This window comes from Nannospalax galili, unplaced genomic scaffold, assembly GCF_000622305.1.
Source record: "Nannospalax galili isolate Female #2095 unplaced genomic scaffold, S.galili_v1.0 scaffold1128, whole genome shotgun sequence".
Taxonomy (NCBI): domain Eukaryota; kingdom Metazoa; phylum Chordata; class Mammalia; order Rodentia; family Spalacidae; genus Nannospalax; species Nannospalax galili.
In genome coordinates, this window is record NW_008358632.1 from 1,975,014 (window position 1) to 1,999,631 (window position 24,618).

Below are 24,618 nucleotides of genomic sequence, written 5' to 3' on the forward strand. Positions count from 1 at the left end.
CAATCCATACCAAGAATCCTTTCTATTTGACATCCCATCTGCACAAAAATCCTGTCAGTTATTTGTCATCCTCTCCATTTCACACCTGGAGTTCATAGTTTACATGACTGGATTCCAGTTCTCTGCAGCCCACGCTGGGCCTATAACCACAATGAACTGGACTATCAGATTTGATAGGGCCCCAGAGTTGTTAAAGTCAAATGGGTCATCTGGTCCCTGGGCTATTTGACAGGGAAATGAGTCAAAAAGGCTCACTACAGCTGTTACCACCACCTGATGTCAGGAGCTGTCACCTTCCCAACACCAGCTCCCACCCACCCATCGTGCTGGTGTCCACTGCAAATCCAAGGGCCATGTCACCTGATGTTCTTTATGCATAGCTGATTTTTTTTTAACTTTATTTGAGGCCTTGACATCCATTGCGAGCTAGCTGAATTTCGGTTTTGCTTGATTAGTTCAGTGTTCAAGACTCTCAAAAACATTTGGAAGCTCACTTGGGTCTCCAGTTTTATGTCGTCTTCCTAGACTGATGACACTTCCTGCTTTGAACACAGCACCTTCGCTGTCAGAACTGGAGTCAACTTTTAAGAAGGAGCAAAAGGGAGCTTTGAGGAGAGGCCTGTCCCTCCTCCTTCTGTAGCTCTGCCTCACTCCCCAGACATTTTGGTCCCAAAAGCGGCGTTTTGTCACACCGGCCCTTGGCACCTCGCTGGTGACCGCCAGTCCCTCCTTTAAGACCGGGTTGCCCTCTTTATGCTGCCCTCTGGCAAGGGTCTTCCCAGCTATGGGGCCTGAATTTCTCCGGCTGTTGGAGAGGCCTTTCCCGCAGAGACCCGGGACTGCCGCTAGAGAGCTGAACCTGCGACTCCTGGATTTGCAGACAGACCCCCAGGAGGACCGGTTTCCCTCACCCTCCAGCTCGGAGCAGGGATCATAGCCCCCGCACCCCGCCCAGGAGAGGGCCTGGACTCCGGACGCCCGTCCCACCCAGCCTCTTGGTTCAGGGGTGGGGGGGGGCTTCACCTCCTGCCCTGGGCGCGGCGCCAGGTGAGCGCACAGCAGGGGCGGGGGCGTGGCGAGGGCGTGGTATCGGGGGCTCCTCCCACGAGGGGCGGGGAGAAGGCGGTGGAGCCAATGGGGCGGGGGGCTCGCCGCCCCTCCGCTCCCTCCCCAAGCGTCTCGGGCTCCGCCCCACCCGGGTTTAAAGCCCCGCGGGCTGCTGGTGGCGGCGCTGCGAGCGCCTAGCGGCGCGAGGAGATGCCAGAGGGTGCCCGCCGCCGGCACCATGCGCCCCGCGCCCACGCTGGCCCTGGTCGCGCTCTGCCTGCTAGCGCTGCCCGTCGCCGCCGCCGCCGCCGCCTACTTCGGGTCAGTGCCGGTCGCATCCCCGCGCCCCCAGGGCCCTGTCCCAGGCTCCGGCCCTCGCGAGACCTCGAACTCAGTCCCTCGCCTCGGCTGGACCAGGATCGCTTTGCGGGCGCTCTTCGCTCGGCGATTCCATCCTTGGCTTTCTGGGCGCAGACTCCACTGCCCCTTCTAGAATCCGAGTCTCAGGTCCCCTGCCACGTCTGTGTCAGACTCTAGCCCAAGCGCCTGGCCCTGCTCACACCTTGGATGCTGGCCGGACAGCCCAGGTGCGCCCTGTCCCCTCCAGTCTGAGTGTCCGTCCCGGGCTCCCGTGTCCTCTTTGGATCCTCGGTGTTCCGTCTGTCCTCATTCTGAGCTCCATCCACACACACTCCTAGCCTGGGAGTCCTGCCCTCTTCGCCTTCACCCGGCAGGGCTGGAACCCGTACACCTGGCTGGGTGACTGAGTTGGTGGGTAGGGGAAAGGACGGGCGACCGAGGCTGAGTGAGGATCTCGCTGATCCAAGGGGATGGAAGGTCTGGGGGACCTCTGGGCGGGTCAGCGGGAGAAGTACAGAACTGTGTGCTGGCGAGGAAAGCCGGACCAAATAAATTCCTGCGCAGGCGTCCGGACCTGATTCTGGGGAGCGTGGTAGAGAGAGGGAGAGAGGCCCATGGGGGGGGGGCAGGGAGTGTACATGGTTGGCAAATGATTATAGCTTGGAGTGACAACTGGGCAGTGGGTCTGGAACCACAAGGGAAATGCCCGGAGGGCAAGTAAAAAGGCATTTATTTGTTTCTAAATGTCTTCTCTGACCCTGAATTGCAGACCCTTGGAGATGGTTGGGAAGTGGAGGTGGTGGATGGGATCATGAATTTAAAAGGCACCTTCCCAACCTCTGTCCAAAGCAGGCTCTAAAAATGCAACTTTAAACATTGGCTCTTTTTGCCAACTTCACCCCAAATCAGGGGAGCCTTAGTCTGAGCACAGCAAATTTAAGGAGATATCAGCAAGCAACAGACTGCCCTCGGAAGCCATCAGGGAGGATATGTGAGGATCGAGGGAACCTCACTGCCTGTAATAAGGGCAGTAGGCTAATTTCCAGGTCATGACCCCTGGCTAAAACCTGCCTGGGTTATAGACAACCACCTCCAGTGGGGAGGGACTGTCAATCTCAACTGTGGAGCCCAGCTGATGATTACCTGGGAGCACCACTCAGCCTCTGGGGACTCAGTGTCTCCTTTTGATCACCCCCAGAACAGTGCAACATAGGTGATGATTGTTTCAGGATTGAAAGAATCGCTCTTCCTCAATGGGCAGGACACAAGGAATTAAAAACAAACTGAGTCCAATCTTGCCACATTCTAGCTGTGTGCTGTTAGCTGTGTGTCTCAGCTGCTCTGTCCTTTAGTGTCTGATCTGTTTTGTAAGAGTGCTGAGCTAGCATATGTTAAGCTCTTAGAACGGTGGCTAGCACATAGTAAATGCTCAACTAATACTATTGATAATGGTGTGGTGGAAACCAGGTACAGTATACAGATATTCCATTCCTGCGATGTCTCTGAGCCTGAATAGAGGAGGAAAAGACATCCTCTTTAACTATGCCAGGTTATTTTCATGATTCTTTAGTTTGCTTCGGTTTTATGATTGGAGATAGGAGTGAAGGTCAGGTGGGGTGGGAGGAGAGGGGTTCCAGGAGGTCTGGACCACCCTGGTTGGTGCATTGGTGTAGTTTTCTGCAGTGCATGGGGTTAGAATTTGGGGCTGGGAGCAAAGGGAAGCCTCGGAAATAAGAGGGAGATCAGTTAGATCCCAGAGAAGAGTGAATGGTGTATTGGAGCCCCTGCTGGGGAGAGCTGGCAAAGCACACTTGAGCCTTGATCCTAGGGAATGGACAGGACTCAGTCATGGCTGTCACTGAGGAAACCCTCTTGTGACTTGGTGGGACGAGGTTTCCCAGCTTCCCATCAGTATTTGCACTCTCTCAGTCATCCACACTTTAGTGAGACTGTGAAGCAACATGCTTTTCCCTCCCCCAGGTCAGTTGCCTTTGAAGTCTCGTTTCTAACTATAACATGAAATACTTTCTCTTATTTCCTGATAAAAGAAAATTCAACGATCAGGAGACCAGGTGATACCAATTTTGGTAAGGCCAATCTTTTCGGAACTTTTTCAGTCAAAGACTTCAGAGTAGGGGGGTGATAAATCCCCCACTTCAAGGAGGTCACATATTATCCTCATTTTTTCAGATGAGGTGCCCCTCCTCTCCCTAAGCTGCAGGAAGTGAGCAGTGGCCTCACTGATTTCCCATGAACCCACAGCCTAATTCAATGGATGGCAATGGCGATATAACAAAAGAGTGTAAAAGTCTGCAAATCACTTTCTCAGGAAGCTCCTTCCCTCATTGGACCCTCAAAGCCATTCTGTGGTAGGTAGGAAACAGGATCAGAAAGGTCCAGGGAGTCACCTGATATCACACAGCAGATTAGTGAGGAGCAGGATAGAAACCAGCTCTGCCTCAAGTCCGAGCTGCTCCATGCTGTGTAGAGAACAGCCTTCTAAGCTATCATTGTGTGACAGCCCAGGGGGACAGCAACTGCAGTGGGGCTGCAAAGGGTGAGGGCTGGAGGGTGACTTCCCTCCCCTGTTTGGTTCATTCTTTTAGACCCTTTTGGCCACAGTGGGGGAGGCCACAGCACCCATCTCTGTCTTGAGCAGTGAGACAGGACTCCTCAAGCCCTTCTAGGCTGTCAGGTGGGTGCTCAGAGGGTGGCAATGGGTCAGAAGGTGGCTCGAACCCCAGTGCACTAAGTATGAGGCTATGCTGAACATTTGCTAGATGGCAAGGCACCCTGTCAGACCCTATCATTCATGGTCCCAAGCTGCACACCTGCCTTTAAGATAGACATTACCCGGTGGACATGGTGGTGCAAAACTTTAATTCCAGCACTCAGGAGGCAGAGGCAGGTAAATCTCTGTGAGTTCAAGGCCAGCCTGGTCTACATAGCAAGTTCCAGCCTGGGCTACACTGCGAGATCCTGTCTCAGAAAGAAAAGAAAATGGTTGGCATTATCATTAATGACCAACTCAGCAACATCAGCCCAGAGTCACACAGCCAGCACCAGGCAAACCTGGAATTCAGACCTGGAACTCAAAGGCCTGTGCTTTCATAACCTTTTCTGAATTGTCCCTAGAGAAGAAAGACATTCAACCAGTGCAGAGGCCACACATGTTAAGAGCATTACCAGTGTCAACTATGCTTTAAGAAGTTGCATCCACAGGGCTGAGGAGACAGGTCGGTCAGTGAAGCACTTGCCTCACAAGATGAGAACCTGAGTTCAGATTCTCAGCATCCATATAAAAATACCTGGCATGGTGAAACTTGTAATCTTAGTGCTGGGGAGGCAGAGACAGGAGGATCCCAGGGGCTCACTGGCCAGCCAGTCTAGCCTAATTGGTGAGCTCCAGGTCAATGAGAGACTCTGTCTTAAAGAAGAGGAACAGTATTTTTGAGGATGACACCTGAGATTGTCCTCTGGCCTCCATACATGTGCACACACACAGGAACAACTTCTAGTGACAAAGATCCTTATGGGATGACTTATGGACTGGGCTGAGTGACCTGGCATGTGCCAGCCCATCACATAAGCAGTGTGATTGCCTGTAAGTCCAGGCTAAGACACACACTCTTAGGAAAGCCTAGACTTCCAGGCCTCTCAGCGTGGGGAGCCATGGGACCTCCAGGTTCAAAAGGCCCTGTAGATAAGTGACTTGACCAAGAGCAACACAGTCCCTAAGCCCTGGTCCACCTGTCATCATAACATCTTCAGACAGCCCAGAGGACTACCCAGCAGTGGCCGGCTTTCCAGACTCTTTCTCTCTTGGGCTATTCAGGTGCTGTCATTGTGAATCCATGGAAGAGACAAAGCATTACCTGTTTTTCCTACATTCTCACTACATATAATACAGTGCATGCATCTTAAGTATACTGGTTCTCAAACAAATGGATATGCCTGTAGAACACTTTGGAAATGACCACAGTTAACATTATTTAAATATTTTATTTATTATTTTTATTTTATATGCATGAGTGTCTTAACTGTATGTATGTAAGAACACCTGTGTCATGCAATGCCCGCAGAGGCCGAAAGAGGGTGTCAGATCCCTTGAAACTGGAGTTAATGGATGGTTGTAAGCCACCATGTGGATGCTGGGTGTCAAACCAGGATCCTGTGGAAGAACAGCAAGTGTTCTTAACCGCTGAACCCTCTCTCCAGCCCCCAAGATACCATAATTATTATACAGAACATTTTCTCCACATCCAAAGGATCGCTGTGCCTCTTTGCAATCAGTTCTTCCCCCTTAGCCCACTTCACTTCTTCACTTTTTGTCATCATGGATTAGTTTTGCCTGTTAAAGAAGTTTGTGTGAATAGGCTTGTATAGCATATGGTATTTTGTGCTGGTCTAGGTTCCATTGCTCATGATAACATTGTGCATGCGTGTGTGTGTGTGTGTGTGTGTGTGTGTGTGTGTGTGTGGTGAATGCACATGAATATGTGGGTATGTGTGTCCACACACATACATACAGAGGTCAGGTGTCGTCCTCTGTCACTTTCCACCTTATTTTCTGAGACAAAGTCTCTCACTGAGTTGGAAGCTCACCATTTCAGGTGGGCTGGCCCACCAGAGAGCTCCCAGGATCCACCTGTCTCCACCCCCAAATGCTGGGGTTGTAGGCAAGTGTGGCTTTTTAAGTGGGTGCTAGGGATTCAAATTCAGACCCTCATGTTTGCAGAGCAAGTGCTCTTACTTACTAAGTTGTCTCCCCAGCCTCTCTAAGTAGCATTTTTGAGATTTATTTGTATCACTGCATATATCAATAGCTATTTCCTCTTCAGTTCTGAGTAGTATTCTATTATATGGATATATCAAAAATTTTTTATTAATTCTACAATTGATGGACATTTGAATCAGTTCTCAGTTTAGGCAATTCCCAATCAGTTGGCATGAACATCCATGTAGACTTTTTGTTGACATATGTTTTCATTTCTCTTGGATAAACTGTCTGGGACTGGATTATTGAATCATATGCTAGGTATATGTTTAACTTATAAGAAGTGACCAAGGAATTTCCAGTGTGGTTGCACCATTTCACACAGTAATGTCTGAGAGTTCCTGTTGCTCCGTATTCCCTATATCCCTCATCAGTCCTAATTGTGGCCATTTCGTTGGGTATATGCTGCTATCTCATCATGGTTTTTTAAAATATATTTTATTTATTTATTATGCAATGACTGCAGAAGTCAGAAGAGGGCATCAGATCACCTGGAACTGGAGTTATAGATAGTTGTTAGCCGCCATGTGGGTGCTGGGAATCAAACCTGGGTCCTCTACAAGAGCAGTCAGTGCTCTTAACCACTGAGCCATCTCTCCAGCCCCTATCTCATCATGGTTTTAATCTGTATTGTTCCATTGATGAATGATGTGTTAGGCATTTTTTTCTTTTTCTTAAAAATATTTATTTATTGGCCTTTTTTTTGAGACAGGGTCTCTCTGTAGCCCCAGCTGGCCTGGAGCTCACTGTGTAGACCAGGCTGGCCTTGAAATCATAGAGATCCACCTGCCTCTGCCTCCCAAGTGCTGGGATTAAAGGCATGTACCACCACGCCCAGCTTATTTATTATTTTTATTTCATGTGTATTGCCTGCGTGCATCCAAGTGAACCCGTGTTGTGCAATGCCTGTGGAGGTCAGAAGAGGGCGTCAGATTTCCTGGAACTGAGTTATGTATGGTTGTTAGCCACCATGTGGGTGCTGGGAATCGAACCCTAGTCCTCTGCAAGGAGGACCAGTGCTCTTAACCACTGAGCCATCATCTCTCTAGCCCCTAGGCATTTTTTTCATATGGCCCTTAGAATATCTTTTTTATTGGCTTGTCTTTTTATCAATCAGTTACAAGCGTTCTTTATATATTTTGGTACAAGTCCTCCTTTGCAGGAAGTGTTGGCAATATTTTATCTTGGTCTTTTGTTTTTCATTCTCTCTTTTGAAGAGCAAGTTTTTTGTTTGCTTTTGTTTTTGTTTTGGTCTTTTTGGGACAGGGCCTCCCTGTCTACCTCTAGCCCCAGCTGACCTGGAACTCACTATGTAGACCAGGTTGGCCTTGACCTCACAGAGATCCTCCTGTCTCTGCCTCCCCAGTGCTGAGATTAAAGGCCTACTCCACCATGCCCTGCCTGAAGAGCAATTTTAACCAGGTCTAGTGGCAGGGACCAGTAATTCCAGTTACTTGGGAGGCTGAGGCAGGAGGTGTGCAAGTTCAAGGCCTGCCTGGACAACTTAGTGTGACCCTGTTTCAAAATAGAAAGAGAACTGGGGATATATCAGTGTTAGAGTACTTGCCTAGGATGTGTGAAGCCCTAGGTTCCAAGTACTGAAAAAGAAGGGGAGAAGGAGGAAGAGAAGGAGGGGCAGGAGGAGGAAAGCGAAGCGTTTAAGCTTTGATGATATCTAACATATGTAACAACTTACGTATTTTTCCTCCTATGCTTTCTTCTAGAAGCTTCACAGATTTAGCTTTTACTCTTAGCTCTGTGAATTAAGGTGCAGTGTGAGGTAAGGATGGGGCATACCACATGGATACCTACTTTTCTAGCACCCTTTCTTGGAAAGAATATCCTTGCTCCATTGCTGTCTTTGTTGTAAACCAATTGATCCACAGTATGTGACTCTGTTCTTAGCCCCTCCATGTTTTTACATTCATCTCTGTGTCTAACCTTGCACCGGTATTGTTCAAAACTGATTACTGAGCTTTATAGAAAGTCTAGAAACCAAAACCAAGTACTATGAGTTCTTTTTTTTTTCAGGGTCTCATTGTGTAGCCCTGAACACTCTTTGTAGACCACGCTGACTTCAAAATCACAGAGATCCACCTGCCTCTGCCTCCTGACTGCTGGGATTAAAGGTGTGTACCACCACACTCCTTTAACTTTGCACTTCTTTTCTCTGGCTATTCAGGTCCTTTGTTACTTCAACATAAATTTTAGTGTCATCTTGTCAACATCTATACAAAAGCCTGCTAGGATTTTCGTTGGGACTGTATTGAATCTAGAAACCAATTTATAGAAGATTGACATCCCACTAATATTCAATAGACTGTTTCATAAACAACCCATGTCTGACTATGTGGGGCTTTGTACATTTCCTCAGCAAGATTTTATAGTTCTTAGTGTGTAAGTCTTGCAATATTCTTTTTTGGGGGGAGTGGGGGTGGGGGTTGAGATAGGGCCTCATGTAGCCCAGGTTGGCCTCAAATTTACAACATTGTCAAGACTGGCCTTGAACTCCTGATCCTCCTGCTTCTACCTCCCAAGTGCTAGTATTAAAGGTACTGCTGTGCCCAGCTTGGGTCTTGAGAATATTTTTACAGTGTTTTACATGATTAGATAATGTCATTTTAATTTTATTCCCCCCTTACTTTTAGAAATGGAATTGAGTCCTAAGTAAAATAGGATAAGAAGAAAGGGTAAAAGAAATCTTGCTGCTTTGGGTGGTGGATTAAAAGCCAAGCCTCCCTGATAAGAAACATTGTGTCTGTGGGAAGGACTTTAGGCTGTCTGTCCCTAGCTGAGCTGTGACCCCTGAGAACATGTGCTCCAGACTTGGGCTCTGGGTTAAAACAGCCCCCTCAGTGCATGCTGGTGACTTTTCTCTGGCAAGGAGGGGACTAGGGGGAAAGGAAACTGGACAGGTATCATCTGGCACCAGGATCAACTAAGCTCAAGATATTAGTGCCTTCAGCGGTATGTGCTCAGGCAGGAATGGTCTTGGGAGATGGGCCAGTCATCAGCAAGGGTCACCCCATACTAGTGTCAACCTGAGCAGGATGGGAAGTGACCAAGCATAAAGAGCTAGATGGGTGTGGTAACACATGCCTTTAATCTCAGCACTTGGGAGATAGAGGCAGGAAGATCTCTGTGAGTTCAAAGCCAGCCTGGTCTACATTGGGAGTTCCAGGCTAATCAGTGTTACACAGTGAGATCATGTCTTTAAGAAAAAAGAATACGAGGCTCCAGGCTACAAAGATTAGAGTTCAAATATGCTGAGACTTACTAAATGACCCAGACCAAGTCAGCCATTTTGACTTTAGTTTTCCCATCAGTAAAATGGGATAATCTTTCTCTCTCAAGGTGGTTGTGAGGGTTAAATAAATGCACACGGGGATCAAGATGTAGCTCGGTAGTAGAAGTCATGCTGGGACCATGGGTGAGGCCTCAGTTTCCGCTCCTCAGCAATGCCCCACCCCCCAAAAAGTATATGAAAGTGCTGAAATTTTATCCCTGCATAAAGCATGCAAGAAATCTAAAGGCCTGCCTTACAGCATCCCAAATTAAGGAATGTTTTTGGCAACATCTGTTCCACCCTCTCTACATCTTTATCCCAACTGTCATATAATTGAGAGCAAACTGAATTTTTCCTGTGCTCACCACTTTCCGCACATCATGTCACTTTACCAGGGTGACGTCGGGGGAGGCTGGCATGGTTATTATCTTCTGTAGGTGAGTGGGAGGAAAGTTCAGAGAGACCAGGTGCTCTGTTCAAAGTCACACAGCTAGTGGGCAGCTGTGCCAAGAGAGGTGTGTGTGTGTGTGTGTGTGTGTGTGTGTGTGTGTGTGTGTGTGTGTTTTGAGACAGTCTCGCTATGTAGCCTTGGCTGTTCTAGAACTCACCATGTAGACCAGGCTGGCTGTGAATGTATAGAGATCCACCTGTGTCTGTTTCTCAAGTGCTGGGATTAAAGGTATGAACTACCACGCCTGGCCCTATGCCAAGATTTGAATTCTAGTCTATGGGAATCCAGAGCCAACCTCTTTGTCTCTGCCTCATTCTGCCTGCTCAGCAGGCGTTTCTCCACACAGTCTGAGTTTCCGATTTCCGATTCCTCCTCTCTTCCCTTTACCCTTCCCTCTCACATGCACAGCACCTCTTACGCTGTGTATCCTCTGCTCTTATTACCTGATCTTCCGCATACTCACATCTCTAGTTCTCTCATAGCTCCCTGTGGGCAGAGATTTTGGGGTTCTGTTGTTGGCTGGATCCCTTCCCCCACCTTTGGTGTCACCCCTGTCCTGCCCTAAATGTCTAGGGAGACAGTGCTCACTCCCTTGGTGGCCCTCCTCTTCCCCTGGACTCTCTTCTGTGCTCATTGTTGCAAGTGCTCTTTTGCAGACACTTAGCATCTTTCACTTTACCCAGGCCCGAGTCATTGCCTGATCTCTGTCAGCACAAAATGTGGAAAAGAGCAGAGGGCTCTTGTGGTCACTTACACTGGGCATTTCGTGGGTGGCAGGGATGAGCTGGGGAGGGGGTGGGAAGCATTAGAGGCTGAGTAGGGAAAGGGTGTCAGAGGTCTGCTGTAGTTTGGATTTCAAAATGCCTCTGAGTTTAGAAAGCTCATAGGATGCACTTGCCCCTAAGCGTGCACACACACGCACTCTGACCACAGACACTTCATTAATTTTCTTAGGAAACATCAATAGATTTGGATAAAGACCATAATATTCTTTTTTTAGAAAATATTTTTATTATTTTTATTTTATGTGTATGAGTGTTATGCCTGCATGTAGGTAAGTGCACCCGTGTCATGCAATGCCTGCGGAGGACAGAAGAGGTTGTCAGATCGCCTGGAACTGGAGTTATGGACAGTTGTTAGCTGCCATGTGGGTGCTGGGATTTGAACCTGAGACCATAAGATTCTTTAGTCTGACCTTTGGGGTGGTTTAGGTTTGCTGCCTTACAGGTTTGTCCCAATTATGACAAACCTTGGGATTCACTGAGTTTTTGGAGTTTGAATTACTGATACGGATTTGTGAATCTATGGTACCATGTCACCATGAGAGGTCAAACAAGCTGGGTTTTTTTTTTTTTCAAAATCTATTTATTTTATTATTTTATGTACCTGCATGTATGTCTATTTGTAGGAATGTACACTACATATGTGCATTACCCATGGAGGCCAGAAGAGAGTGTTGAATACCCTAGAGCTGGAATTACAGGCTGTTGTTAGCCACCTGATATGGGTGCTGGGAATAGAACTCGGATCCTCTGCAAGAGCAGCAAATGCTCTTAACCACTGAAGCATCTCTCCAGCCCCTGTACAAGCTGTTTTAAAGGAAGACATGGGTCAGTTTATTGGCTGACCCTCAGTAGGTTTCTAAGGGAACTCTAGTACCTTTCAACGCTAGGCTGAAGTTCAGAGGGACATGGCCTGGCTTTCTCAGACCTCACAGGGACTGCATGGCTGAAGGGCCAAATGGTCCTGAAGTCTGGTGTTGGGGAGAGCATATTCTAGTAATCTCTGTGAGAACTGGGAGGGAATGGCTATAGACAGGCTTCTGCAGAGCCCTGCCCTCCCATGGGAAGGTTTGTAGGGTTGGAAGTGATGGTTTCTGCAGCCAAGGGAAGCCAGTAGGGTGGGTTGTGGGGAGGCTGAGGGGGAGCCTGCACTACATAGAGGGGCTGATGCAACCAACAGGTCTGAGGAGCCATCTTCTGCTGTGGGAGATGTGGGCTAGGGGAGAACCACCTCAGGTGATGAGAAATCATGGCCTCATACCAATGACCTCACAAGTGATTTGGAGAAACTATACAGTCCCAAGGAGGAAGAACAAAATGCCACCCATGCAGAACCAATGGCACTATATGTACAAAATGGAAAAAGACAAGATGGGGCTGCCAAGCAAAGAGGGCTTCCTGGGAGGCCTCAGAGTCACCTTTCCCACTCCCTGCATTATTGAGTCAAATGTTTTCGAAGGCAGTAGCTGGAAAACTTCCAGGTGACACAAGGGCTTTGAGACTTGGAAAGGCCTTACAGGCAAGAGTGACTGCATGAAGAAAGGCATTGAGGTCTGGTTGAGTTAGAACCGGCAGGAGAACAAGGAGAAGCCTGGCCTGTGGGGAGTAGCCCTCTGCTTCAGGCTCTAGGGCAGGACAGTCCAAGGTAGGAAATTGTTATAGTCCTGTTCCATTCCCAAGAGAGCCTCTCAATTCTCCCTCTTCAGCCTACCCTGGGCCGCTCTGGCCCTCCTCAAGTGTTCAAAAGTGGCTCTCAGTCCAGGTGGGGATCTCTTGTTCTCCTTGGAGCAGAGAAGATACGTGTAGTCATCCCTGGGACCTGCAGGGAGACAAGTGACATCTCTGCCTGAGCCCATGCCAGCAGACAGCAGACTGTCCTTGTCCCTAAGTGAGCTTGCAGAGGCATGGATCTTTCCAGCCCAGCCCAGCCCTGGTCCGTGGAGAGAGGGTGCCAGATCTGGGGAGCACCAGGAGCCTGCCAAGCTAGTGAGTTGGTCACCATGCCCTGGCTGAGCCACCCAGCCTAGGAGCCAGGATCCCACAGTCGGGGTAGAGCATGGGGAGGGGGCTGTGTTCCTGCCATAAGGAGGGACAGCTGTGAACACTTGTGTTTCTCCGTAACACCCTGCACCCGCCATGTTCCTGAAGCTGTTCCTCCTAGAGTTGGGCCTGTGAACCCAAGAAGCTGGAGAGACTGAATGGAAAAAATGCTTTTTAAATTAAAGGTCTTCCTTTTCCTTCTTGAGGTCCCATCTCTCAGCCCTCTTGGTTGTCCAGGAGGCTCAAAGGAAGTATGAAGAGGCCTCCTTCCCAGAACGCCCATCTGTATTATGTTCCCTACACCTCAATGGCCATGGCAATAGCTGATTTTGCTTCCCTGAAGCTTTCCTAGGTTCAGGCTGAAAGCAGGAACTTCCAGAAAGTGTGGGTCACATCCCAGCTACCATTGTCACTTGGAATGATAAATCTTACATGAATCCCCCGGGCACCAGATACGTTAAAGCAGAGACTTACCCACTATCTTCTTGCCTCTCCTCTGTCCCCCATCAGCCTCTGTGACTCTCTCTGGAGCAAAACCTCTGAGCCAGATGAGAGGGCATCTCCTGACCTCACATGTCACAGTTCCAGGGGTGCCCATCTATACCTGGCCAAGCCTTGAACAACACTAATAACCCCAGACTTAGAGAAGCTAAGGGTCCCTCTGCCCAGAAGTAGCTTTGGGCATTCTGTGGCCATTTGAGGGATGCATGCCAGGGACAATGGCCTCCCCTCCCAGTTTCTGTCTGTGCAGAGGGAGGGGTATGGGGTAGAAGTGTTTCCTCTGCAGATGTTGAACCAGCAACTCTAAATCAGGAGACTGTTGAGATGCAAAATACACTGTCTGTGAGGCTAGCTGCTGATGCCCACTCAGCTTAGCCAGCCTCTCCCTGATGCCATCCTCAGCACACAGTCTTGGGAGACAGGAAGTGGAGAGATAAAGCCCACACCACAGCTGGGCCAGGCTCTTTTCTCTCTGAAGAGGGACAGAGTCGGGAACCAGGCTCTGTGTGAGTTCTAAAGCGGGGGTTGGTGGCCAGGTTTAGTCCCTGGGGGTTAGGATTCTGGGCTCTGAGTTTAAAGTTGTGGAGGGAGCAGGAAGTGGAGTCAGGGAGGGGCTCTGTGAGTGATCTCCCACCTGTGGGTGGACCCATCATGAAGGACGCTTGGTGAAGGAAGGAATGAGTGAATGTGGGAGGAAAGATCAGAGAGAGTTGAGGCAAGGGTAGAACAGCACCCACCAACTCAGCTTAGGCTGCACAGTACAGATGTCTTCATGAGGGGATGTGCAAGGTAAACCGGAAGCCTCAGAGAAAGGGGTCCAAAGATGAAGGGGGCAGTGCTGCCCAGCAGGGCATGATGAGGGTTGGGGTGAGAAGGCTGAGGTGGCTGTTGGATATCCTTTCTGAAGAAGGATTAGTCAGTGTCCTGGTGCCATCTCTGTCCAGGCAGGTGCTGTCCCCATAGAGCTGCCCCCTGCTAGGGAGAGAGAAGGAAGGGGCAGTATATGAGCAGGTGTGAGAGTGTGTGCACAGTGTGGGAGCATACACACAGGTGTGGGAGTGTGCAGTGGCTCAGTGAGGGTCAGGATAGGGGCCGAGATGCTCAAGATGAAAGCACAAAGGGAGCACTGACCATGCAAACGGTCCCACAGCGGAAGCCGTTATCAGGAGCATCTAATGGGGCTCTGCAGGGCCCAGGCCAAGGCCTCAGGCAGCTCAGGCTTTCCTGCTTCCCAGGCAGCGGACCACAGTTGGCATGGGCCCTGGTACCAGGCCCAGCTCTCAGCTCCTCCAGCCAGGAGTCCAGACACCCTGACATTAACCTAGTGCTATAGGTACCACCTGCTTCTCCCTGTACCACCTGGTCACCCATATCCTGGGGCAGTCTCTGCTGGAACCCACAGATCCTCTGGAGAAGAAACAGGTAGACAAGGGGCTGGAAGAACATCTGTCACCTCTGGTGATGAGAAGCTGCGTATCTGCTGTCTTCCTTAGCCTGGACTTCTCCTGAGATTGTGCTTCTGCCTCTTTTGCTGCTGGCAGGATGGGACTGGCCAAGGTCAGGGCTTGGGCTGTGGGAGTTCAGCTGCTGGTTGTTCCTCAGGCCACCAGGTCAATTCAAAAGCTTTCTTCTTTCCCGAGCCGGAGGGTGGGGTGGGGGTGGTCCACTGTGAGAGAGTTTAGATGACTCTGGGGTCCAACCAAGTTCCCTCAAGCTATGAGCTTCTGGAGGGCAGGACTGTGTCCTTACACCCAGCACTGTGCATAGCACATAGTTGGTGCTTAATAACAGCACACTTATCTGGAGCTTACAGTGTGCCAAGCACCATTCCAAGAGCTTCCCAGATGTAGCAAGCTCACAAGTTGTTCTTCCTTGGTTGTACATTAGTTACCTGTGTGTGAGTTCCTGATCAACACAGAGCAGTGTCTTCCTCGCAAACATCTTTATTCTGGATTTATAAACAAAGGAAGTTCACTTGAATGCCTCCAGTTGTCTGTCCCACTTCCATGTGGCTCAGTTGACATGTGGGTCATCAGAAGGTGGGGTTCTTGGATGTGGGATGCCAGAGATTAATTGCCATACCTGATGGTCACTGAAAGGGCAGAAATCTACAATACTCAGGATTCTTCTGGAGTCAGGCAGAACCTTCCATTGCAGATGACATGGAATAAGAGGCAGACAGGACCTCACTAGCCCTGGTAAGGAAATAGGTGAGCCTTTTCCTCAGTTTGCTGCCATGGTACTATTTCTTTAGAGCGACCCCAAACTGCAGTATAATATATATATATATATATATATATATATTCTCTCTCTCTCTCTATATATATATATATTCTCTATATATATTTATAAAAAGGACACCTAGTCCCAGGAGTCCTCCTGGGCCTGGTGGGGACCTCATGACAGAGCTGGGAATCCTTCTTTGAGAGCAGCTATGGGTAGACTAGGGTCCAGCCAGGCCTGAGGCCTCTGTGCGGTTGGTCGCCTTTCCTGACCATTAATCACTACTAAGTATCATTACCGCTAATAAAATTAACAGACTTTATACTGGACTTCTAGAGCCATCAATCTCAGGGTCTATTACATGAAATTAAAAAAACAGGTCCCTATTGATGAGTGGAAGAACATTTGCAGAGCCTGGCTCATGAGCGCAGCCCAGGGAATTGTTACTCTGTAGCCAGCTGCAACATGTTAGAATGACTGGCAATGACCTTAGTGAGACCAAGCAATTCTCAGCCTTGACTCCACAGTGCAGGATGGGGTGGGATGGGGTGCAGCTGGGGTGTTAGGCAAGAGCACAGAGCCCCTGAGGAAGACTTTGGGTTCCTCCGTCTTCTCCCGCCTTGGCTCAGCTTCCTCTGTTTATCTTCTGGGTCCCAGGCTTAGTCACCCAAGGAGAGGAAGGGTGGAAAAGCAAGAGTATGTTGTCTTCATTCAAATTCCAGATTCCCAGAGAGACTGATTGATTCAGCTTCAGTCAAGTGTTCATCACGGATCTAATTAACAGATCAGAGTTGCTTGGTCATGTGCCATACATACAATGAGGGACAGGGACTGTATGATAATCATGATAGAAGAAATCGGTGGCAACAGACCCACTTATATAACCATATGTAGGACTCTGAAACCTATGTACAACAACACATAATAAATGCAATATTTTAATGTATTACATAGTATGACATGTAATATTGTTATGGTGATAAAATAATAGTAGCTATTCCTTTTATTTTGTTTCTTTTTTTGCAGTGCTGGGGATCAAACCTAGGGTCTTGCTCTTGCTCATGATAGGCAAACACTACCATTGAACTAAGCTACACCCCAATTCTAGAACTTATTATTGTCACTTAGAATGACCTTGGGCTATGCCCAGATTAAAAATAATGGTTTTGCAGTACTGGGGATTGAACCCAGGGTTCCCCGAATGCCTGATAAGCACTCTATCAACTGAGCTACAGCCCAGCCCTATTATCCTTTTGTATGTGTTTGTATGATGTGTGCATGGGTATGTTGTGTATGGATGCACATTCATGTGTATGAGTGTGGGAGGGTGTGTATTATGGCGCATGCGTGGAGATCAGAGGGCTTCGAGCGCCAGTGACTTCTACTTTGTTTGAGACAGGGTCTCTTTGATGTTTGCTGCTGTGCATGCCAGGCTGGCTGGTCCATGAGTTTTTTTTTTTCTCTCTCTACTTCCCATCTCACTGTAGGAGCATTGGGATTACAAATGTGCACTACCATGTCTAGATTTTACATAGGTTCAGGACATTTGAACTTAGGTCCTCATGCTTCCATGGCAAGCTCCTTTACTCTCTGAGCCATCTCCCCAACCCCCTATTATTCTTAAAATGGAATCTGAAACAGGCTTTAAAGGATGTGCAACCCCATTGGCCAAAATTCCCTTTATTCCCTTCTCTGGTATGGCCATCAGCTCCTACAAGGGAAGTTTTAATTTCTGAAATAGGAATTGTGTGAGACAAATTGTCCCTTACACCAGCACCTAGTGTGGAGAGGCGAACCTTTCAGAGGCTGCATAGCTAGTCCCCCTGTGTTCTCTGCAGCCCTGGAACTGCCCTTCCCACTGGAAGCCAGTCAAAATGGGGCCTCGCCCGCAGGAGCTGACCTCAGGCTCTGCTCCTGCCTGCCCAGGGTCAAGCTCTGAGGGTTTCCTGCCAGGCTACAGGGAGGGGTCTGGGTGTAGGCTTGGTGGACTGGAAACTTACCCATTTGCCCCCAGATTAATGGTTAACCGGCCCCTGCCCTCACCCTGTCTGGGAGGGGAGCATGGTCCAGGCTGGGCCCAGGGGAGCCGATAGCATCTGTCTGTGCTCAGTGTTTCGGAGATATGTTCCACGCCGGGTTGGCCGCACCTGATGGATTTGGAATCAACAGGGGCACCTGGGGCCTGGCCAGGACCTCCATCTTCTAGTGAGGCTTCCTACTCCCCAAGCAGATACAGAGACTGTGGCACTTAGTCAATTGCCTTGGCTGAGGCAGGTGACCCCAAACAGCAGTGGGCTCTATAGGACAAGGGCCTCTCTGATGACTCAGGGCTTGGTCACAGGGCTTACCTTGGCCAGTGGCGTATAAACAAATGTGCCACATCCAAGTAGAAGCTTTGAGAGTCCCCTTCAGGTTCTACCTTTATTCTTTTACCCTGGCTGAGAGGCTATTGTGTCCCAGAAGGGAGCTGCTTCCTCCAGCCTGGATCCTTCAATGATGTATATTCCATCCACATGGGGTGCACCAGGGTAGGGGACAGCAAACATCTTGAAATGATAATACCATGTCACAGTGAGGCTCTGGGGGAGGGAACAAATTATGCCTATTACCTGAGGTAGTTATCACCTTCTCACAAAGCCTCTGATTACTGTCAGGACAAAGGGAGATTGCCTAGTTAGAATGTAAGAGGAGAGAAGGAAACTCCAGACCAGCAGGAAAGCCAGCCTGCTGGACCTTTCGGTGTAATCCCACCAGCACTCAAGGGAGGTGAGGACAATCAGTCTCCATGTATACAGAGAAGGAAACCAAAGCTTTAAGGTCACAGCTAGGATGTGGCAGAGTTATGTTTAGAATTTGACAGCCTGAGTCTAGAATCAGTGACTTTGGATATAGAACATGAAGTCTGGAAAGTCAGACTCTCCCCGTCTCCCTTCCTCCCTCTCTTCCTTTTCCTAAGCTTCTTTTTTTGTACCAGGCACCAAGTGGCCAGATGGTTGATGATCTACCTAGGATCCAGGAAACGAACTAGGTTGGCATGTACTTACTTAGGCAACAATATAATGCAAGGGAGAGAGGGATATGGGGACCTTGTCTCGATGTTTACTCCCCATCTGCACCCCCTGTGCTTCCTGCCTTATAGGAAGATGGCACTCCCCTTACAGGAAGTGACCAATAATGCCACATGTAACATTTTCCAAACTTCCCTGAACACAGCAGCTTCCTAGGGAATGTGGCAAATGCAGAGATTTCCAGGTCCCGCTCCAGAGCTATAGAATCAGAACTACGAAGCGTGGATTTTGGGAATCTGTTTGTTCATTCCGTGCACCTGCTGGTCTGAACTCTTGGCAGTCCTTTTGCCTTAGACTCCCAAATGATGGAATTGTAGGCATGCACCACCACACCCAGCCTGAGTCTGTATTTCTACTAAGCACCCCAGATGACTTCTAATTGATCAAGTTGGAAAACTAGGGTGACTAAGAAGAGCAGAGACCAGAGACTGGGGACTGAAGAGATGGTTCAGCATTAAGAGCACTGGATGCTCCTGCAGAGGACCCAGGTTCAGTTCCCAGAACTCACATGATGGCTCATAGCTGTCTATAATTCCAGTTCCAGGGGAACCAACACCTTCTGGTCTCTTCCTACACTAGGCCTGCACATTGAGTGCATACATGCATGCAGGCAAGCACTCATGCATATTAAATAAATAAAGTTTTTTAAATTTAATTTTTTAATTTTATGTGTATACATGTATTGCCTGCATGTAGGTTAGTGCACCCACGTCGTGCAATGCCCGCAGAGGTCAGAAGAGGTTGTTGGATCCCCTGGGACTGGAGTTGTTAGCTGCCATGTGGGTGTTGGGATTGGAACTCGGGTCTTCTTCAAGAACAACCAGTGTTCTCAACCGCTGAGCCATCTCTCCAGCCCCCAAATACAAGTTTTTTAAGAAGAAGAACAGAGATTGGAATCTGGAAGGCTTGGGTTTAAGGTTCTGTGCCATTTTTTTTTTTTTTACTACAACACCTTGGTTTTCTATTCTATAAAATGGAGATACTGACCTGACACCCAAAAGCTCAATATACAAAGCACCTAAGAGGGCCTCTTCCTCTCCCTGCCCTGCATCCTCAGAGGTAGTCATCTTTTGCCATCCGTGATCAGGACCCCCAAGGCTCACTATCTCCCTTCTTGCCCTCTCCAGCCTAACTGGGCGCGAGGTCCTGACGCCCTTCCCAGGCCTGGGCACAGCAGCAGCTCCGGCACAGGGTGGTGCCCACCTGAAGCAGTGTGACCTGCTGAAGCTATCCCGTCGCCAGAAGCAGCTCTGCCGGAGGGAGCCTGGCCTGGCTGAAACCCTGAGGGATGCTGCACACCTCGGCCTGCTGGAATGCCAGTTCCAGTTCCGACAGGAGCGGTGGAACTGCAGCCTGGAGGGGAGGACTGGCCTGCTCAAGAGAGGTAGAGAGGAGGGCAAGGAGGACTGAGAGGGAGGAGGAGGACTGAGGGGGGTGGAAGGGTTTGGGAAGGATTGAGAGGGGAGAGGAGGCCTAGGAAAGCTAACGGAGGGAGGGAGGAAAAGCGGCAGGCAGGAGGTGGGATGGCCTCATTGCCTGGGCTACCAGGGCACAGCCCCAAATAAGAGCCCTGGGGAGTTGGTAAGGTTCTGTTGAAGGCGAGTAATTTTGGGGAGCAGAGGAGCAAGGATAACACGAGAGGAAAGGACACAGCATTCCTGGAACAGATGACAGAGGAGGCAGGTGGCCCCAGTCACAAATGTGAGAGGTAGGCGAGTTCGTTTGTCTGTGTGTTCATCTGTCTCTGCTCATCACATCTGTTGATGTCATTCCCTCCTTCCCTTCCCTTCCCACCTGCCTCCCCCCTCTTCCTCATCCACCCCTGCCTCATCCATCTGCCAACTATCTGCAGAGGCTCACAATGAGCAAGGCACTCTGTGAGGGGCTGGAGATGCAGACTGAATGTCACCTGGCAGCTTGGAAGGTAGTGCATCTTCTAGAAGGGAGAAAACAGGTCCTGTTGTGACTCCATTGCCATGTGGAAGTGACATGGTGACTTTTGTTGTTGTTGTTTGTTTTGGGGGACAAGGTCTCTGTAGTTCAGGCTGGCATGGAACTCAGTGTATAGCCCAGCCTTGTCTCAAACTCAGCAGTAGTTTTGCCGCAGCCTCCCAAGTGTTGGGAGTTTAGGCCACGATGCTCGGATCTCTAATGGAGACTTTTGTGAAAATGCAATGATGGTCACTGGGGTGGCTAGCCCCTCTGCAGGCCAGCTGCTCTCCAGGCGCATTGAGAGCAGAAGGAAGTGAGCCTGAGGAGGCATGTTTGGGCCCTCTTCCAACAGTGTGAGCATAGTGGTGGTCCCAGTACTGGGTAGGTATCAGGAAGGACCCCGCCCCCACGAAACCATGTCTTTGAGTCATTTCAGTATGGTGGCAAAGGACATTTGAGAGACACTAGGAAACCAAGAAGCCCATGGGGCATCTCTCAGGGGCTCAGGAACCCCAGAGACAGGTTTTTCAAAGTAGTCACAAAGGCATTTGGAGTAAAAATGACTGCTTAGCCTCAGCCTGACCCCTCCCCAGGTACCCAACTTACTTTTTGCATAAGTTACTGGGGTCAGCAGCCCTGTCTTCTTGTTCTCTGTGGAGGTGGACACAAATCTAGAGGCCATTTAAGTGACAGAATGCAGCCTGAGTCTGAGGGGCAGGTAACAGGGGAGCCTCACACAGCTGTGTCCTTGGGCTCACACTCCCGAATCCTGTTCACTCTGCACCTACCTTCGGAGGGCTGCAGATTGCCTCTAAACGTCCTCTTCTCCTGCACAGGCTTCAAGGAGACAGCTTTCCTGTACGCAGTGTCTGCGGCCGCCCTCACGCATGCACTAGCCCGGGCTTGCAGTGCCGGTCGCATGGAGCGCTGTACCTGTGACGACTCCCCTGGCCTGGAGAGTCGGCAGGCCTGGCAGTGGGGTGTGTGTGGTGACAACCTCAAGTACAGCACCAAGTTTCTGAGTAACTTCCTGGGGCCCAAGAGAGGAAGCAAAGACCTACGGGCTCGAGCTGATGCCCACAACACCCATGTAGGCATCAAGGTGAGTGAGTACCCTGCTGTCCAAAGTGCTGCCCCAGGCAGGGTGCAGAATCAGGGAGCAAGATCCACGGGAGGCTGGCACCTCGCCCTAGACACTTCATCCCCTCAGGTGAGCTTCTCTGGACCATTACTGAACACTAGGGGTATAGGATCCTGGGCATCATTAAAGTGGAGCCAGGCTTGGCACCAGGCCTTGATAAAGTAGGAATGTGTTTGGTGAATGGTCTCCATTCCAAGGGCAAAGCCAACATCATTTGACAACTTTGATGTGGTCCAAGGTCACACAGTTGTGAGAGAACTGAGAGTAATAAGTCTCTAGGTCTACTGGAGTAAGAAGACAGGGGAGCCTAGTGTTCCAATTCTTTAGGAAACTGAACTCTCTGTCTTTGTCCCTGGCTTGAGTAAACCAAGGTGTCTGTGTTCAGTGGTGAGGCCTGTACACTCTACCAGATCTCTGGGCCAAAGGGAGGAGCTAGGAGCTAAGATCTGACCTACACTGCCCATGTCAAGGTGTGCATGCCCAAAGGAAGGAAGATCTAATTTGCACAGAGCTGCCTCAAGGGCAGGCTCTGGTCCTGTTTGTCACCTTCTCATGAGTTTTCCTGTACTGTCACTCTGTCCATACTCTCCAGCAGGATTGGTACTGTGGGACAGGCTTGGGTTGGTGGGCCACAGGCCACTGACCAGGTCTCAATTCTGCTTTTCTCTACAGGCCGTAAAGAGTGGCCTCAGGACTACCTGTAAGTGCCATGGAGTGTCAGGCTCCTGTGCTGTGCGTACCTGCTGGAAGCAGCTCTCCCCATTCCGAGAGACAGGCCAGGTGCTGAAGCTGCGCTATGACACAGCTGTCAAGGTATCTAGTGCCACCAATGAGGCCTTAGATCGCCTGGAGCTATGGACACCTGCCAAGCCAGGTGGCCCGGCTAAGGGCCTGCCACCCCGGCCAGGGGACCTGGTCTACATGGAGGATTCTCCCAGCTTCTGCCGGCCCAGCAAGTACTCTCCTGGCACAGCTGGAAGGGTGTGCTCCCGTGATGCCAGCTGCAGCAGCCTATGCTGTGGGCGGGGCTATGACACCCAGAGCCGCCTGGTGGCCTTCTCCTGCCACTGCCAGGTGCAGTGGTGCTGTTACGTGGAGTGCCAGCAGTGTGCACAGCAGGAGCTTGTGTATACCTGTAAGCGCTAAGTTGCCACCAGGTGAGCCGTGGCACTGCCAGGACTCCTGCTGAACCCTGTGCAAGCACACGCTGATGCTTGTGCCATGCACAAGAGTGTACCATTCATCTCTTTTCCCTGGCCCCACAAACCTTCAGCCAGCCTTCTGCCTTCTTCAGCCCTCAGCAGAGAGCAGCAAAGCTCTGTCCCCAAGCCCCATGATCCCCAACCTGGACTCGGAACAGGAGGGTGAACTAAGAAGAGAGGAACTACACATGAGTGTCGGGGGAGGACAGGAGGGAGGCTGGCAGGAGGAGAGAAGAGTCATCCCATCTCAAGGCCACAAACTGCTGGGAGGATGTAGAGGAGGGAGGCAGAGACAGCTGGAGCACAGGCGGGCATCCAGCTGAGCATGGCTCCACTCTGAAGGAGCTCTGGATGCCACATGCTTGCTCTGCTCCAGTGGCTTTGCTGTGCTGGAGACTGTTCAGACAGTTTGCTGAGAGCAAGGAAACCTTTCTAGGCTTGGGTGGACCAAGTCACAAAGCCCATTTCTGGAAGCCCAATGTCCTGGAACTCAGGACTGTCTCCTTATCTCCTTGTCTTGATAGCTGAGTCCCCCACAGTCATCCAACCCTGCACTATGAGACTCCCCCCGGCCCCGCTCCCACTAACACACGTAAGAAAGGTGCAGGACTCAGTTTGCACCATGGGACTCAGATGCTGCGGCTTTGGTTGAATGTAGAGACAGTGATCTCTTCCCTTTTCCCTGATGGCCAAAGGCTGTTAATTACAGCCCAGAGGAGGGTGGTAGTGTCCTGGTGCTCAGGAGGGACATGGCCGGCTTGGTGTCCCAGCCCACCCTGGAGTGTGTTCTACCAGCTCCCTGTGACCAGGGTCCACCAGGGCTATGAGCCCCCCAACACCTGCTGATTATATCTCCGCTCTCAAGGATGCTTATCAAATGCAGGCTTTTCGTCCTGGTTGAGTCTTCACTATACCTGCTTCCTCAGTGGCCCCCTTCATTTATTAATGGCTCCTTATTTGGACTCCTACCAGATGAATAGAAGTGACTGCTAATTTCCTTGGACCCTGTGGCTCTTTCCAGTGCCCCCTACCAAGGCCCCCTGTGTAAAGAGAGAAACCAGTGCACACATACAGGCTCGCACAGATGCACACATGCAGTCCAGCCAGGCACAGGCTTCCCACGGAGGACTGCACATCTCTCCAGCCCAGGACAAAGACCTCACCCAGGTCACTCTACTGGAGGCCATGTGCTTCTCCAGAGCAGAGCCTGAGGCCAGCCAGGAGGAAGTGACCTCCTTCGGGAAGCTCTTGGCTGCTTGGCTAGTTGGGCCACACCCTCCTGTAAGCTTCCTTCCATCCTGAACCCGGGGTTGCTGCCCCTCCAATGGAACAGGAAACTTCAAAATCAATGGGTGCTCAGTAACCTCGATGATGCCAACTCCAGGAAGGAGGCTTTGTTGCCAAGACCTCCATAGGCAAGGAGGGGCTACCCTATCTTCAGTGGCTCAGGGCAGCCTGAGGATACTGGAAGGATCTTTGATGGCAGAGGCTCCAAGGAAGAGCCACAATGGCCTGAGACCCTTCCCTGGAATGACTTTGTTAACCCAAACAGGCTACCCACAGGTTGGTAGGAGAAAAAATGGATCAAGATGGATCAAGGGCTGGTTTTCTATTTCCCTGCTACATGGAGACTTGTTCCCTGGCAGCCTGATGTGTCCTTTCCTTCTCTGACCCCTACTTGCTTCTATTCTGGCAGAAGACCACACCAGCAAGAAGAGGGGTTTGGAACAACTTGGGGACCAGAACACCCTGACCCACCACCATACCACCTGCACCCAGGACCCTATGGCCAGCAAGTCTGGGGGTGC

The 24,618-nt window shown here is 50.2% G+C and overlaps 1 protein-coding gene across 1 annotated transcript; it reads left to right on the forward strand.

Annotated features, from left to right (window-relative positions):
- Window positions 1-1,276: 1,276 nt before the first annotated feature.
- Wnt9b (Wnt family member 9B) lies at window positions 1,277-24,393 on the forward strand. Its single transcript, XM_008821917.2, has 4 exons — window positions 1,277-1,368; window positions 19,663-19,919; window positions 21,304-21,569; window positions 22,281-24,393. The coding sequence occupies exons 1-4, from the start codon at window positions 1,286-1,288 to the stop codon at window positions 22,752-22,754; spliced, it is 1,080 nt and encodes a 359-aa protein (XP_008820139.1). The 5' UTR covers window positions 1,277-1,285; the 3' UTR covers window positions 22,755-24,393.
- Window positions 24,394-24,618: the final 225 nt, after the last annotated feature.

Excerpts from the sequence above, each read along its gene's own strand:
- Wnt9b (XM_008821917.2), top strand. The coding sequence starts at position 1,286 with ATGCGCCCCGCGCCCACGCTGGCCCTGGTCGCGCTCTGCCTGCTAGCG. Across the intron at positions 1,369-19,662 it reads GCCGCCGCCGCCTACTTCGG|CCTAACTGGGCGCGAGGTCC; the intron begins GTCAGTGCCGGT and ends TGCCCTCTCCAG. Across the intron at positions 21,570-22,280 it reads ACACCCATGTAGGCATCAAG|GCCGTAAAGAGTGGCCTCAG; the intron begins GTGAGTGAGTAC and ends TTTTCTCTACAG.